Source organism: Prionailurus viverrinus, chromosome C2 (assembly GCF_022837055.1).
Source record: "Prionailurus viverrinus isolate Anna chromosome C2, UM_Priviv_1.0, whole genome shotgun sequence".
Taxonomy (NCBI): domain Eukaryota; kingdom Metazoa; phylum Chordata; class Mammalia; order Carnivora; family Felidae; genus Prionailurus; species Prionailurus viverrinus.
The window spans coordinates 63,251,512-63,269,052 of NC_062569.1; the positions used below are offsets into that span (position 1 = coordinate 63,251,512).

Here is a 17,541-nt window from a genome sequence, read left to right on the forward strand (position 1 = left end):
AACTGGGAGATCATGACCTGAGCTGAAATGAAGAGTCAGATGCTTAACCGACTGAGCCACCCAGGAGCGCCCCAGGACTGAGATACTTTAAAATATATTGTACTTCATTAGTAAAGATTTACACTCTGCAGATTTCAAATAGGCAAATTTGTAACTATTTCAAAGCCCTCATAAACTTAACAAAAGAAATTATTCAATAGACCAGCCAAATGGAAGAGGCTTTTATTTGTAAAGAAATGAACTTACAACTGGTCTACAATATATTATTGTAATATAAACAATATAAATAAATGATCCTGTAGGCCCACTAACCTTCCATCCAGACCCACGTGAGGCAATGTTAACAACAATATTCTATGTGAAAATGTGCAGGTAACAAAGGTGCAATTACAAGCAAGTTTAAGCAGCAGAGTATAAGGTGCTTTAATTTAACAGTTAATGTTGCCATCAACAAACATTTGAATGTTCAATTTTACTTCACTGAATACAGACACAACAAATATGAAAATCTAAAATTCATACACATGCTACTTGTTAATATGAAAGTGCTTTCTCTTTTAAAAAAATACACCAAATGGACAGTCTTTTTACATAGATCATGGTGTGCTCTTATTAATGCAAAATTAACTTCATTTTCAGGTTATACATTTTAAAACGGTAGCTATAGACACCAATCTAGGAATGCTAATGCTAAGAGTGCTAAACTATTTCATTTCCTGTAAGGAGGACTGTAATACAATATCCAATGCAAAGAATACATGTATATATAATCTTAACATTTGTTTCTGTAAAAGTAAAAAAGGTTTCCTTTCCCCTTGGTGACGCTCTGCTCAACCTGGGTGGATCAGCTTTTGAGGTTAATATGAAAGTCCTATGTTAGGATAATGGGAGGAACCAAAAGGAATTAAAAATCAGTTAACATGTGCTTGAAGCATCAAAAAAATCACAACAATTTGCCTTTGTGAAATCAAAAGACCGTTTTTTTAAACAAGCAAGACAAAAACAGTAATTTAACAGAGGCTTGGCATGCCTGCCTCTCCTCTGTCAGTGCCCCTCCTGCACACTGTCTACAAGTCCAGTCTGCACCGCAGCTCACTCCTGACTCTGAGGACCGTTTTTAGAACTCACTTTGACTTTTTCCTATGGAAAAAAACAAGACCAAGCTTTTGAATGAAGTGATTGGGAATCTAGTTAAATGTCTTGGAAATGAAACATCTAAAATTATATCATCTTTGCCCAGCCCGTTCATTTTTAAAAATTTTAAAATACATATACAAAAAGTATGCAGTAGGTATTTTAATAGCATAAAATATTTGAAAAATTAGGTAAAATATTTTAAAAGTACACTTTAACCAATACATGGCAAATTTTTTTAAACCCAGACTACCCGGTTACTTGGATGTCTGTGTTCTGTTTTCAGTCAGTTTTAGATTCTAATCTATCACGTATCTGGACATTTTCCTGCTTTAAAAAGCTGTGACTATGATGAATAAAAGATGTTTTTAAATATTAGGTATTTTCATTTTGTATCTTTATGGAGAATGTTAGCATCAAGTGATGTTAATCTGTTTCGCTGGGCCAACAGGAATGACAACATAATTTCACAGGATCCCCAAGTGGTAAGGAAACTTCACCCAATTGATCAATGCCATTCAACGTTTACTCCTCAAATAGTTGTCAATTCAAGCATGGAAGGGTTTTATGTTTACCAGTTAAAGGAAACCCTTTTCCTATGTAATACATGTGTGCTCTCTAAAAAGTATTTGTAATAATAATAAAATTTATTTTGTGTAATTTCTTGCTTTAAAAGCAAAAGAGAATAAAAAACCTGTTCAGCGATCTTTTCAGTTGTAGAAAGTTACTTCACTGTCAATAGTGGGTGTAAAGCTTTTCTGGTTAAAAATGTATAGTAAGTCAGCACCGGCTTCTATCTTTGTATTCTTTGTATTGTTCTGTCACACACCCTGTATAGCAACACTTCTGGAATAGATTCAAAGTGTCAAAATAATTCTGAGAAACATGGGCTGTCACAAAAGTCTCAGAATGTAGATCCTTATTAGGTGCCCTTGATTTTATAACCTAATCAGGTTTATTATTGGCTGATTTGTATGTGAAATGTGTTTTAGGAATTGTGCTGTGATTCACTCAGACAACCCCCTACCCCCACCGCCCCGATGTCATCTAGCTAAATACTTCACCCAGTGCATAAAAGTTTCCCTCTCAGTTCAATACAGTAAGTAAATAATGTCCATGTTTGTTTTAAGCCACAATTAGAATTTTGTTTTGGAAGATTTTGTTCACTTATTACTAGTTCCTGTCATATATACCACACATTTCACATAAGTGTTCAAATGGCTTGCATTTTAAACGAATGGAAAAATGCATGAATGACAATGTTCCTACGTGTTCACAGGTTCAGTGGTTAACTAGCAAGAAGCATTTAGAAAAATGTCCTCGTTTGCTTGTCTGTAATTTTTCTTCTCTACATAAATCCTTAAGAGAACAAAGACTGCATATATAGGTGAACCAGGAAATGGATGCTTAACAATTCTCTTTTAGCAAAAGCTCTTAAGTATGAAATGAACCATTAAAAAGGGAAAGAGAATTAAGTAGAAGCATTTAAAAGCATTTAAGTAGAAGTATTTAAAAATACGTACAATCATAGTTCTAGATCTGGGAGGTACCTTAAAGATGACTTAAACACAAATCAGCATTTTGAGTAGTATAGGCTCCATACTGTATATTCAGAAGAGGAAACAGATTAAAAGCTAAGTAATTGCCTGAGGTGTCACACACCAGCTAATTCACCAACTGGAAGTAGAATTCCCAGCCCCCCAGCCAGCCTTTATCTTCATTCATCATATTCATCTATTATTTATTATTGAAGTAGCTTATTTGGTACTACCTAAAGCAAAAAGACGACTTTAACACACAGCACTCTAAACAGATTTTAAGCAGTGGACACTTCTGGTTTGCTTGAGGCAAAACTAAAAATTCCTTCTTTCTAAAATAGATCGATGTTTATTTCACTACCAGCCCCACCAGTATCTTATGAACACCAACTTCTTCACCTCCATTAATTAAAGCTCCACAAAACATGGATTTAACACTGATAATATATATTCCTTGAAGTTTAACTTTTAAGCCAATAAATGATGGCTACGATCAATCCTTAAGAAGATTACTGGAGTCAATTTAAATAGGTGGTCTAAAAGGACTTACTAAATTACTGTTATATTTGAAACTATGCCATGTTAGCAATATTTTATATTCAGTTTTTTCCAAATTAAAATTCATCACTTCTTTTCAACAATACATTTTAAAACCTTTGTACAGGTTTTCTTTCTATGGACTCATACTGATGCCATCAATATCACTAAAAGCAATTATACTATTCAAAAGCAGGGAAAAAAATACTTCTCTAATGTACCCTCTTCTCCAACATCTGAGAGTTTTAAAATCATCTTTAAATAAAATTAAATGTTCACAAGCTATAAAAAAAAAGAAAAAAACATTCTTGGAAAACACTTCCCAAAAGGTCCCATAAACATGGCACTTAAGAGGTGTGTGTTCATGGGTTCAAGTAGAACAGGGGATTTTCATTAGAGAAGCGAGGCCTCAGATCTGAGAAGTAGGGAGGCCACTCCCTTTTAATGTCTGAAATGTTCAAAAAAAGCCAAACACTGTGCTCTGGAAAATGATGCTGATTTGTATTAGTGCTTTATAACTTTCAAAAAAAAAAAAAAAATGCCTTCTCATAGTATTATTTTAAAATAGATTAAATAAGCTCTAAAAAATAACATGTAAAACTTTAAATTCTTAAAAATTTAGGAAACTTTTTCCAAAGAAGATAATATAATTTTCAACATTTATTTTTCTTTATTGAAGAAATGGCTTGTATTGTTGCTATGAAGGAAACTATATAGTGTACATATTATGGACTAACAAAAGAGGAATATCTTTCCAAAGAGTTTTTTTTTTTTAAAGATGTACAGCTTATAATAGATTGAAATTAAATTTCAGTAAGATTGCATTTTTTCCTAATACTGTATTTGTGCTTATCTAAATTAAATTACAATCTTTAAGATGAAATCAAATGCTTTTAAAGAGACTCATAAAATACCAATGTTAATGAATGTGAATTAAACAGTTCATTTTATGATCCACACTACTGTGCATCAAAGAAATAGAGGTAGGCTTCCGCTGAAATCCACACTGATAAAGAGAAAGATAGCTCTTTAGTCATCCAATTCTTAGATACAATCTAACAAAATACTATCTTAAAATGCCTTTATAACAATCTACAAGGGTGATTCAACTGTGGTATCTGAAAGTGGATACTCCCTTCTATAGGTCCAATAACTCAATTATAAATAATTAACCTTGAGTTTTTGACAAATATTCTCCAAGTACAATAGTTGCCACCTTTTTTTTGAAGTCAAAAACACTAGCTTCTGTATCATTGGAACTACTGATATGTTCCTAGGGGCAGAATCACTTGACAGAGAGTGAAAGAATGAGTATGGTTACAGGTGAATTTTATTGCTATAACTGGGATCAAACCATTACAATGTATTATTTTGAACTATTGAAGGTCCTATCTATACTACACAACCTCACTCCATTAACTGTATTATTACCCTCTTGGGTCTAGAATGTTTTCCTCCTATTTGTCACTTCCTCCATTTCCCTATCCTTCACCCTGGAAAACCTTCCTTAAGGCCCAGCTACATATATGGTGCACAGGAAACAGAGTGAACAAACACTGCATAGTTGAGCCAGTGTCCACTGCCCAAAGGTTTCACTGACACATGACTGTTAGGTGTTAGAAAGTCCTGCCCCAATTACCTTCCTAAAATTAACGCCACTACAAAATCCTCTCTAAGGATTTTCAGGCAAAAGTGTCAAGTTTTCACGCAGTTCCCTTAGGGCTGGAATAGGCTTTAGGAGAGGAAAGCAGGAAGCGAGGCCCTTGCATGCTATCAGGCAATGCCCAGTGTCAGCTGCACACAAGGCAGCATGTGCTCCTGCCATTCATTAAGGGTGAGGCTCTTCAAGCCACAAAATATAATCAGTCTGTTCTAGCTGAAAATGTCTTTAAAACATTTTAACAGTGTGTCCAGCCAGGGATTTCATCTACTCAATATGGCTGTTGAGGGCAGCATCATTCACGTACGTCTACAATAGTTTATTCTTTCTCAAACTGTTTACACCCATATAAACACAACCGAAGACTATACAATCTATATATTGCCTTCCCACCATACTTGTGCCATGACAGTACCAGAACCTTGCAAATTCAAATGGGACTTTATAACATTTAATTGAACAAGTCAGTGATAGGGGATGCTGTGACAGATTTCAGCCTAGGACCGGTATTTGAATAAATGTCAATAATTTCACACAAAAATTATTCAAAGGTATGGGCACAGCAATACTTCAGACAGTTCTAAGGAAGTGTTTCAACACACTAGGAAACAAAAACAAACAATGGGCTATCTAAAAAAAAATCATTTCTACTTAAGGTAAATCATGAATATTAACGTCAAAAGTGCAGAAATTTGTTCAGTGTTGAAGTGGGACAAGCAAAGTGGCAGGTCTCTTGTCTGCCTCTTTCCCATTCTCACGCCTCTTCCTAACATGTCTTCCCCTCATTCTACCTTCTCTACTCCTACATGACAGCCCTTAAGCTGAGACTAAGGAAAATGCCTGTTTAGTGATGCCACAGCAAATCAAAAGTACCATCCTGGAAAGTTATATGCCACTCAAAAAGTGACAGGTTTTTGGACAGTACTCTGCCTTATATGACAATGATTACATCAAAGGTGCAGAGCCTGTCAGACACATGCCTACTACACTAGGCTTGATGAGAATCCATGTCATGCAAAAACATCTACAAACCAACCCTCTCACTTTATTTTCTTAGGAACACATGGCTTAAAGTAAATAAAATTTGAAACTTGTAGGGTTTTTTTACTTCCCTCAAAGGGAAAAGAGTGCATCAGTTTTATGTCAGAAAATGTACACTTAGCAAAAACAGGAAGAACTTCCCATGTTCTCTGTCATTCCTTCTCATCAATGAAAATCCTGAAACAATTTAGTAGCATGATGGAAACAGAAAATAATACTCTCCCCACCTGTATCATACCAGAACTGTGCTTAGAACTTAGAAGAGAAATGGACATCCAGCGTTATCATCTATATTCATATTTAACTGAAGCTTTGATTTTTAAGATTAAATCCTCTAGAAAAAAAAAAAAACAGTTGCATCAATAGGGAAAACTACCAGTTGAAAGCAAATAGGCCATTTCTAAACAAAATAGCTCAGCTGAAAGAAGCAAGTATATTTTCTGGGTATGTTTTGAGTGAGGTCAAGAGATCTGGACTACTCTTAAGATTACAAGATTTAAGATTATAAGGTGCTCTCAATGGAAATCCCCCTTCTGGTAAGCTTTCTTGGATATTAACATGGTGCTAGGCACGAGGGCTTTCAATCAGTATATAATGACTGATATTAAAAGAGACAGTAAAGAAAAGGAGAACCTGTAACATAGTTCTAATACCTTAAAGGCTATACAGATAATTTAGTTATGGGAGGTACCCATTATTGCTAAGGGAGTCTACCCCGAAATCAGTTGCTTGTGGATTATCTATGATAAAGTTTTAATTCCACGGGAGACTTCCCTGTGTGCTCTTCACCCACCCCGCACGCAGTGGACCATCCTATTAATGCTTAGCCTATTCCTGTGTTCTGAAACGGCAAGATGAGGGGGAAAAGCCAAGGATATGACAACTGTCATAATGATTAACTGCTAATAAATGAAAACTGACTATAGAGTTCCTACCTTTCCTTGAAACTTTAATCCAATAATTAACAATGTGATATAAAGAAATATGTAACATAGACTACAAGCTATTGTAGGTCTGGAACTTGAGCCTTACACTATATTACACATTCTAATCCTACACATAACTATCAGTAAACATCTTTTTTTTTTTAACATTACTACACAAAAGAATCCCACAAAGCATACATTCAAACAAGAGGCATCTAAAGATTAAAAAAATTACCCGCTGTATTTTTGTATAAAAATAATCAACATTCTCTAATGTACACAAAGCCAAAAGATAAATATCTGTGATGTCCTTAATGACATCTTTAGTCTTCTACTAGCTCAACACAATCTTTTTGAAAAGAGAGCAGTGACAATGACTGAAACCCATGGACTCTTCCCCACTTAGTGAACGTCTGCCAAATATCTGTGTATGTTCCTTCTATTTTAAAACATTTCCATCGTGTGGTAAAGATAAAAAGGATTAAAACAATTTTTTTATTTCCCGACAATAAGGCTCTCAGGGCTCCCACAACAATTTTGTTTTAATGTCATAATTCTGATAGAACACTAACTGTTCAGTGAAAAATTTTGTTTTAAAATGTTTTTTCTGTAAAACATGTACATACAAAATTATATGTGATAATCCAAGAGATACTAGTTGGTGGGAACTTTGTAGGAAGCATGCAAAGGTTTAGTCAAGGAAAAAGGAATGTGCATTCTAGCTAGACCCAGCATGTTCAACATTAGAAAAAATCCAAAGACCAAACACATATCCACTACAAACTACTGTCTTGCCAGCAAAGGCTATGCACTGGTTCATAAGGTATAATGATATTATGCCTTCATCAGTGCAGAGGAGCAGCTCTCTGCTGCTCTATGAAAGAGAATATGAATTCGTACTTTCTGAGACTCAAATTATTTGTAAGCTAGTCCTTACTTTACAGGTCAATTTAGTGGATTTTAGTTTTATAGGTCAATTTAGTGGATTTTCCCTTTTTCTAGTATGTATAAAACTGGGAAAAATACTTCTGGAGAACATTAATGCTGTCTGAAATACTTCCATTGTATAATGTATTCCTTATTATGTCTCATCTTTTCAAACTAACCCTCTGGGTAAAAAAGAGCAACATTTATCACTCCTACATCAGGGTTTCTGAACCCTGACACTACTTGACATTTTGGACTTGATGAATCTTTGTTTTGGAGGACTGTCTTGTGCACTGTGGGATATTTAGCAACATCCCTGTCCTCCATGACCCAGATGCCAATAACAACCCTCCCCAACCCCTCCAAGCTATGACAACCAAAATGTCCCTAGGCATTGTCAAATATCCCCTGGGGAGCAAAACTGACCTCTGTTGAGAACCACTGCTCTAAATGTACAAAAACTAAGAAGAAAACTAACTTTCTCAGCCACATCAAATTCTTGGGCAAGTATGGAATAGAAACCAACTCTTCTGACTTCCAGATTAGTATTATTCATGCTAGAATGCAATCCTTTTTATAGACAAAGCAATTGTCTGACAGACATGTTTCTTAAAATATACAACTGATATCTCGTTGCATACAATTCCAGTCACTGGACTCCTACTAAACTATTCCTAAATTACTCCTAAATTATATCTCTCATGACAACCTATAGAAAACTTACAGGGTAGAAAAATGTGTAAGAAAACCGAATCAAAAGAGGAAAAATGTAAATCATTAAATTACTTTTAAAAGGATTCTTTATATTAACGATAAACATCACCTTTAAAAAATTATCTAGTATAACACGTTTCTTTGAAAAATATCATGGCCCTCTATATCAAGTCTTTCAATGTTGCATGTAACCTGTAAAATTAATTTTACCAATGTTGGCTAATTAAGAAAATGTATGATGAATTACTGTATCTGTAGAAGAAATATCAGCTTTTGATGTGGAGATCCCAATGTGCTTGGCTATCCACCACAATATATGATAACATTCTAGGCCAGCTTGAGCCTTTACCTTACAAGTTTGTTTAAGAAGAGTAAAACTGCTGTTTTCTCACAGCTTCATGATCCTGTTAAGATTCCTTCAGAGAGTTGATGCGTGCACAGATCTTTAGGGCCGGGCCTAGTTTGATATTCATTGCACTCATAAGATGGTCTTCTTTTAGCAAAAGAAGGGCCTGTCCATCAATCTCCTGTGCTCTGAATTCATCTGCGATATCTTGGCAGCCTGGAATTTGATCAGAGGACGGAAGTTAGCATTATTATGTAACAACCAGGTGTTACTTTAACAGTGACAGTTATTCTCTCAGTGGGTTTGAGTATCTGAAATACAGGCTGGGAAACAAATAAAATTTATTTAGGGTAGTCTTGGGTTCACTCCTGAAGAAGAGAGTATTTCTTGGCATTCTGAAAGTAAGAATTAATTTGATATCCAGGTAAAGCAATTTACTTGGAATTCTTGTTCTAAAAATAATAATATAGAAATAATTAGTAAAAGTCAGGAAAAATGTAGATTCATCGGTCCAGATACAACCTACCTTGACAAAAAGGATAATGTATTACCTCAAAGCATGCCACACATATAACAAGATTGGATTAACTAGTTATTACACGTCATGAACTTATCTTTGTATAAGAAACCTTCACATATATGTACGAAGGAATAAAATGTAATGTTCTGCCAGGTGAATAACAATTTAGAAATGTTTTCTCAAATACCAGAGTACCCTTTTCGGCATCATTTGTACCTTATTCGAATTTACAACCTTCAATTGCCAAGCACATTTAAAACATTTTTATTTTTCACTCAGGAAAGAACCAAACCATCAAGATTGTAGTATCAATCTACTGTAATGCTGCTCAAATATATTACACTGCTTGACTTGTATTCCAACTTCATATCTTAGCATCACTGGACTCATCTCCATTTTTGGTAAGAAAACATAAATCCCCATTGAAATCATGAGCTTGCCCGCCTAATCTCTTACCAAACAATATTTTATCTCTCAATGTAAACCAGGTGCTTCAGCAGGTAACAATGCTAACATCTACTTGAACCTCAAACGTTTTTATTATCTACCAAAGTCTGCACAGCCAGGTTACTCAATAAACTTCCCCACGAAGGGTAAGGAAACAACCAGGGAAGGTAATGAGTTAAGGAACCAAGAAAGGAGAGAATGCAGTAATGTGGAAGCTTCCTTATAAGAGTGAAATTATAAAAAATGAATTTAAGAATAAAAACTAACAGCTTAAAATCGGTTTTATTCAAATCAACATTCTAAGAGAAAACACAAAGATAATGAAAACTAGAAATGGTTATATTACACCCCTGGATAGCACAACTCTGCTGAAATGATTATCCTTTCTATTGCAAATGTGTCATCCTCTTGTTTATAGAAGATAATGATGTCATCCCTAGAACCCCAGCACCATGCTCAAAGCATTGTTAGGAGCTAAATACATACTTTCTTGTATAAGTGAAGGACTGGATGAGTGAATAAACAATGAACAAAAACAGAATCTGCCACGGAGGAGCTATTTGTAATAGTAATAATACGCTTCTTTCTGTATTTAGCTGTATGGCCTTCTCTTGGTTATTTCTTTTCCCATCTTCTCTGTTAGTTGTTTCTTTCCTGTTTCATATATAGCAGCCAGTTTTTTAACTTCTCTATTTTAATTTCTCAGACTTAAAAACTGACCTTTCAAAAGTACCCTATGCAGACTGTTACAGCTTTGCCATTTACCATATAAAAGAAATTAAACAGTTAAAATGGGATTACTCACCATAGAAAGCTCCCTTTCTTTTCCCAGAGGTAGCTCTCAAAACTGGGCAGACAAAACTGACTAATCTTGCATCTAGTTGTGACTTCATCCTTCTTTTTATGAAAGAACTAATGTTCTTCTCTCTTCAGTCTTACTTACAAGAACACAGGAAAAGAAAAGAGAGAGAAAGATAGGGCAGGACTTACTTAGAGTCAGAAAACAGGAGCAATGAGAAGTAATGAGGACTGTAAGAGCTACTTTTGGGAATAGAAACAAGGAGTTTTCCATGAGGAAATGTATAGCATGTTTTTGTTCCTCTGTATTGTGAGATCCCTCTTCAAATGTCTTCTGGTACTAAGTAAACATATTAGCAAAATAATAAAGAACAAAAAATGTTTTGGGAAACCACATGATTGAGTAGGAATGCATTATCTTCAGAATTTTGGATCGATAACTCTCTTAAGCCAACCACAACTAAGGGTAGTTATACTGTACATTAGTATAGAAATGAAAAAATAAAATTACTTTAAAAAGAAAAAGTGGGGGTGGGGAGGCAGAAGCAAATACTCTTCCAGAAACTCATTAAAGAAAAGTGAATTTTCAAAAAGTTTTTAGACGCTCAAGGTATTGAGTTTCTGACACGAGAATCTACTTCTATAAAATGGCTGGTGCCCCAGGGACTCCTACCAAACATATCCTACCTGCAGCAACCAGTCACCTTGTTGGGTTTATGTCACCAGAAGCAGCTATCAAGATGGGCATCAGCCTCTACAAATGGACATGAGTCACAACTATACTTTGCAATGTCCAGTCACTTTTTCAGCTAAACCCAAAATGAAAGCACTCTACACAAAATTTCAGGCTGGTGAAATAGATCACTTGCCACAATGTAAACAAGTCCCAATATTAGTATTATGAAAACCAATAATCATATATTTTTAGATAATTCCTACTTTATATGCCTACAGAAAAAGTGAATCTACTACAAATTCACAAATCGATAAATACCAAATAAACTGATGTTTGCATTGTAACAAGAGTTAAGAGAACTGCAGTTAGTTGAAAACAAGAATCGTTCCTCTAGAGAACTTCTGAATACACAAAACTTGAGAAGAAAATAATTTTTCACTGTGGTAACAGCTCTGAGATTGGGTATAAAGCATACCAGCTCTAACATGGTCTCACCAGGATGGTTCACAAGATGATATTACACGAAGAGAAGAGCAAACTCTAGGAGTAAATATAAGTGCCCTGAATAAAGAGGGAAGTCTATCTCAACTGGAAAGAATGAAAATATAAGAGATTACAAAATTTATAAGCTCGTTCCTTCTATGAGAAAAGTTTGAAAGTAGACTTCTTGGTGGGGGTGGAACACAGTCCTGAATGAGCTTGAAAGAGGCTTCAAACAAGTTTACAAAGGCCAAAGGAGTACACAGAAATGAAGACAAAAGCATTTTCTGATAGAAGATTTTCTTTAAGTCACAGACATTAATTACTCAGAGAAACTTTGTGAAAGAAGATAGAACTGATCACACAGATAATCTTGTTATTTAGCCTGTCAAAGCAGTTTGGAAATAGTCCCATTTAATCAGTAAAAGGAAAGCAGAGTTACATTAAGCAGACTTACACAATACCAAGCAATTCTAAATTATAAAGCAGTTTCCCTTTAATGATATGTAATATTCTTTGAATAACTGGCAAAATTGTGTCTCAATGAACTCAGTAAGACAAGCATCTCAAGCTATAAGCAATATTTTTTTTCAACTGAAGAAGCAAGAATGAGACAAGAATTTAGCCTTGGTTCTAAAAAAAAAAAAAGCATATGAAATGCTAGAAGAATCAGATATCTATTAATTGTTCATTATTTGACCAACTACTTTCCTTTCCCAAAGGAAATAGTTTCCCCCAAATGAGAAATCAGGCTAACAGTTCACACGCCCCATGTGGAAACTACTTCTGAAGAGGACAGAATCAAAGTCAAGCCCCAGGGGATCAGTAAAGATTCCAGTGTTAATTCTCATGATATCTAGACTGGCCTAAAAACTAAAATTTATTTCAGTCCTCATATATTAAAACCACAACCAGTGAAGACTCACCATCCTCTAACATACCAGTTTTAAAGCAGATTCAAAACCTCTATGGTCAGCGCTTAACTCACACCTAAGTTTTCTTAGGTGTGTGCTTCAAAATCTTCTATGAAAAATGTATCCTCTCTTTAAAACAATTGCAATCTTTCTTTAAAAGTGACTATAACTTGTTTAATTAAAAAAAGACTTATTTAGCATTTCTAAAACAAGGTACTGAAAAATAATAAAATGGGGCGCCTGGATGGCTCAAGTCAATTAAGCAACCGGGTCTTGCTTTCGGCTCAGGTCACGATCTCATGGTTTGAGTTCAAGCCCCACACTGGGCTCTGTGCTGACAGTGTAGAGCCTGCTTGGGATTCTCCTTCCCTCTCTCCCTGCCCCACACCCCACTCTCTCTCCATCAAAATAAATGCATAAACCTTAAAGAAAAAACAATAAAATGTCATAGAATTCTGTATATAAGGTAAAATGACAGGTTTTTTTAAAGTAGTACTAGTTCTGAATATACTTTCTTCACTCAGCACATTAACTGTAGGTTTGCTTCTGAGATAGTGGTTACCTTCATAGATTAATCAGCAAAAGTAGCTGGATTAATTTTACTAAGTCTGTAGACAAGTTCAAAGGGAATATACTTTTCTGGAAAGCTTGTGTCAAGAGAAACAGTATGATTCACAATAAAATCAAAATGGAGCAAACATTTAAAAAATCTCCTTGTTTTCCATATTCATAATGGAATGAATAAGATTTGCTGATTTTAAAAAAATATACTCTTAATATATATAATCAGTGTGGGTCTCATCAGGAGCAATGCTGCAATTATCTTTAGTAACCAGCCCCTTGGAGAAAGTAGATATAAAAGACTGTTGCATTAAAAAAAGATAAAGAACATAAAGAATTAAGCTGATGATGGAAAGAGTACCAAAATGAGAGAGCAGAAAAAACATAAATAAGAAAGTTACCCTCAATACTGGAATGGAATATCATAAATGAATTTTAGTTGTCTACTTAAAAAATAAAATTCCAGAAGTGTTCTTGATGTCTACTTATTGAAAAGAATCAAGGAATGCAGCTTCCTTTAAAAGAACCAGCTTGATTTTTTAAAAAGAAACCAAAATGTTATCATATTCTAAAAGGTCTTGATTAGCTTTCAAAAATGCAAAAAGAAAAAAATATATATATAGTCTCTCTTATTTTATTTAAAAAAGGTTAAATTAGGAAATAAAGAGGAAATGGAATAGAAAAATAGAAGAGCAGAAGGGAAGAAGTGTCTGACTCAATCTCTCTACTGACCTCTCGAGAGAAATCAGACTGAAGAGAAGAGAGCACCTTTAATATCTTCACCGGCTGAGGTGTCACAGCAGAAGCAGGACTAGTCAGTTTTTATCGACTTGGGGGGTATGAGAAAATACCCAGTTGTGCTGAGGGAATAAGCAAGAGGAAACAGATCACATTTCAATAGCAAATGCCATTTAATTAACACATATACATAGTACTTCTCTAGCCCTTTAGTGCAATAGGTGTGGATGGATCTAACATCATTCCTGTGTGTGAATGCACAAGAAAAATATTAAGGCCAAAGTGGTGAATTACATACCAGGCAAAGAATGGATGAAGGCCCAGACATCATCAACTGTCCATATAGATGGCTCTGTTTGTGCAACTGGTAGCAAATCACTGTTCTCAGGCATTTTCCTAATTCTCACATCCCGGAGCTCACGTTCTCTTTCCCGCTCACTCTGCCTGCGCAGGCGTGTTGTCATAGCAGATGGAACAGAATCTTCATGAGAAGCCAAGTCTTCTTCTGCAGATGGATAAGTAATTGGAAGCTGGAAAATGTAGTACAAGTAAAATACAGCATTGCACTTTCCTTACATTTCTGAAAAGGGTATTGTACATTGAAGCAAGGTTTCTACAGACCTGCCTAAGGATATGTTCTCTTGCTGCCCCATCAGGGCCACTTGGACGACGGCCACGATGCCCAAGACTCTGATTATCAGGCTTACGATTCCAACGACTAAGTGCAAATTTTTTAGAACAGCTAACATTGTACCTAAGAAATTCAAGTAAGAAAAAATATTAAATGATATATGGAACACTCCATTTAGTATTTAATTATGACTTTAAAGTGCACTTGTGAATCAGTAAGTGCCAGATACTTCATTAAAGACTGTGATACCTCAGAAAGTAAACCATAGTAGTGTTCAATGGATTTACTTATGGTGACAGTCAAAAAATGGTCTCTGTATATATCATAATATAGCTCTCAATACATTATTGGATACCAATAGGTATTGATATTTTCTCCTAATAACAGCATGATATAGAGAATAACCAATTTACTGCAAAATAGTTCAAGGCTCCAGGAAAAAAGAAGTTTGAATTAATTGTGTAGATGTTCAAACTATTTTCCTAAGTAATCGTTTCTGAAGAGAGATTAATATAGTAAGAAAGGTTAGTATAGTAGAGAGGGGGAAATCTCAAATGGCCAGTAAAAGATTTTTCAAATAATACTGAAATCAAAGAGTGAAAACGTAAAGTTGAGATTTTGAAGTTGCACAAATTCATCATAGTTCTATTTAGGAAATTCAAATACACATAATTCTTTAAAACTGGCTGGAAGATTATTTTCATTTTATCAAAATAGACTAATGTTTTTTTTAACGTAAGACATGATGACAGTTTAAAAAAAAGTCCTGTGCGTGTTTATTGGGTTTCAAGGCCCTAGAACAGGGCTGGTAAACTTTTTCTACAAAGGACCAGACGGTAAATATTTTTGGCTTTGTAGACAATACAAGACTGTCACAACTACTTAACACTGTAACTGTAACATGAAAGCAGTCATCAGCCATGAACAATAAATGAGCATGGCTGTGTTCCAATAAGATTTTATTTAGAGTAAAATTTGAGTTTCACAAAGTTTTCATGTGTCGTGAAATATTATCTTTTTTCCAACCCCCTAAAAATTGAAAAACAATCCTTAGCTCAGGGGCCATCCAAAAACAGGATACACAGATGACCTGGCCTGGGTACAGTTTGCCAACCCCTTCCCTAGAAAGAAGAGCAAGGGATGCCTAGGGTGGCTCAGTCAGTTAAGCATCCAACTCTTGAGATTGGCTCAGGTCATGATCTCACAGTTTGTGAGATGGAGCCCCACACTGGGCTCTGTGCTGACAGTGAAGAGCCTGCTTGGGATTATCTCTCTTCTCTCTGCCCCTCCACTCTCTCACGTTCTCACTCTCTCAAAATAAATAAACTTAAAAAAAAAAAAAAAGCTGAAGAGATAATCTAAGAAACAAATTTCTGAAAAGATAAAGAAAGGCTAAGAAAAATACATACAGTTTCTCTTTTTTTATACATCCAAAACTGCTACTGTAGGGGCACCTGAGTGGCTCAGTTGGTTAAGCATCTGACTTCAGCCCACGTCATGATCTCACAGTTCATGAGTTCATGCTCTACATCGGGCTCTTTGCTGTCTGCACAGAGCCTGCCTTGGATCCTCTGTCCCTGCCACCTCACGGTCTTAAAAATATTTTTTAAAAAAACTGCACTGTAACTTCATATTGTCAAGACTCTTCCTCTAAGATTTCTCAGGAAAATGACAAGAATAAATCCCAATTAACTTTGCTATTGATAACTATCCTAGGACCAATATACAGATACCAAAGTGTGTTTTCCTCACCTATGTTTTATGAAGATATCAGGAGGTGGAAGGAGTACCATGAAAATGAATAAGCTATTTTTTCCCTAAAAATATATATATATTTAAAAATGTGTTCACAGGGCACCTGGGTGGCTCATTTGGTTAAGTGTCTGACTCTTGATTTCAGCTCAGGTCATGATCTCAGGGTCCCTGGGATCAAGCCCAGGGCAGAGTCTGCTTGGGATTTTCTCTCTTCCTCTCTCTCTCTGACCCTCCCCAACTCACACATTCACTCTCCTCTAAATAAACTTAAACAACAAAAAGTGTCCTGATGGCCACTTCATGTTACCCTAAAACAATTCAACAAGCTCAGCTGTGTTCATTATGCTGATCTGTGGGCTCAGCGCTGTAGGTTTCTGATTTCCATTCATAGCAATTTCCATTCACAAACCTTCCTTCCTCCAAGACTAGAGAGAAGGGAGACTAACCTTACACTCGCTGTTTAGTCCCTAAATATTTAAATCTCCAAGGCAGACATGTAAATAGCAGCATTTCTTCCCTGACCTAATTTATCCTCTCCTTTTTCCTCTGTCTGCATTTCTCTTATGTTAAGATCCCTAACCTTCTAAAGAAATTCATCTACGTAGAATAACTTGACAACTCAGTAATCATCTCTGGGAGGAGTGATGGTAGCATTAAATGTTCTGAAATAACTTCTAAATAATCAAGACCTTTAAAATATTATGAAAGGCTGCCCTTTTTCCTCAGAGTTGTTAATCACTTAGAACCAGAGAGCCACTAGTCTTTTTATGGAAAACTCCCAAGTTTAAACAGGAGTTATAGAACTTGCTTAGGGCTATCAATAACGTGAGATAATATGTGAATAAAAAATTGACATGAGAAACCAAATGAAGCCATTTTTGGTGGAAAATACTTCTATTACTTACTTAAGTTTTACTAAGTATATTTAAGTGGCACCATACTAAATAGTATGTTCAAGCAAGAAAATCCCTAGATGTAAACAATTAAGATCTTATATTCTTTGAGAGAATCATCACTTCCTGGAACAGAGAACAAATTTCAAAATAATCTGTACATACACCTCACCTCTAGTGATGAATACTTATATTAGGATTTATTATCAGCATCAGGTTTTTTTTTTTTAAATGTAAACTAAATCTGTGACAAGAGTAACGAAGACCCTAAACATTTCTTTTGTTATTAGTACTGTTTACCTATA

General features: G+C 35.2%; 1 protein-coding gene across 10 annotated transcripts in view; it reads right to left on the bottom strand.

The window, feature by feature from the left end:
• Window positions 1-17,541, bottom strand: part of PHC3 (polyhomeotic homolog 3) — a 91,283-nt gene that overhangs the window by 8,742 nt on the left and 65,000 nt on the right. For 3 of the 10 annotated variants that reach the window (XM_047874211.1, XM_047874210.1, XM_047874209.1), the window contains 3 exons: window positions 14,579-14,711; window positions 14,256-14,487; window positions 207-9,039 (listed from right to left, as the gene is read on the bottom strand). In XM_047874211.1, the coding sequence (XP_047730167.1) occupies window positions 8,885-9,039; window positions 14,256-14,487; window positions 14,579-14,711 (520 nt within the window). In that variant the 3' untranslated portion in view covers window positions 207-8,884. Of the gene's footprint in view, window positions 1-206; window positions 9,040-13,951; window positions 14,080-14,255; window positions 14,488-14,578; window positions 14,712-17,541 lie in introns of those variants that run through there. The other 7 variants (XR_007155489.1, XR_007155488.1, XM_047874213.1 and 4 more) reach the window with 7 other exon arrangements.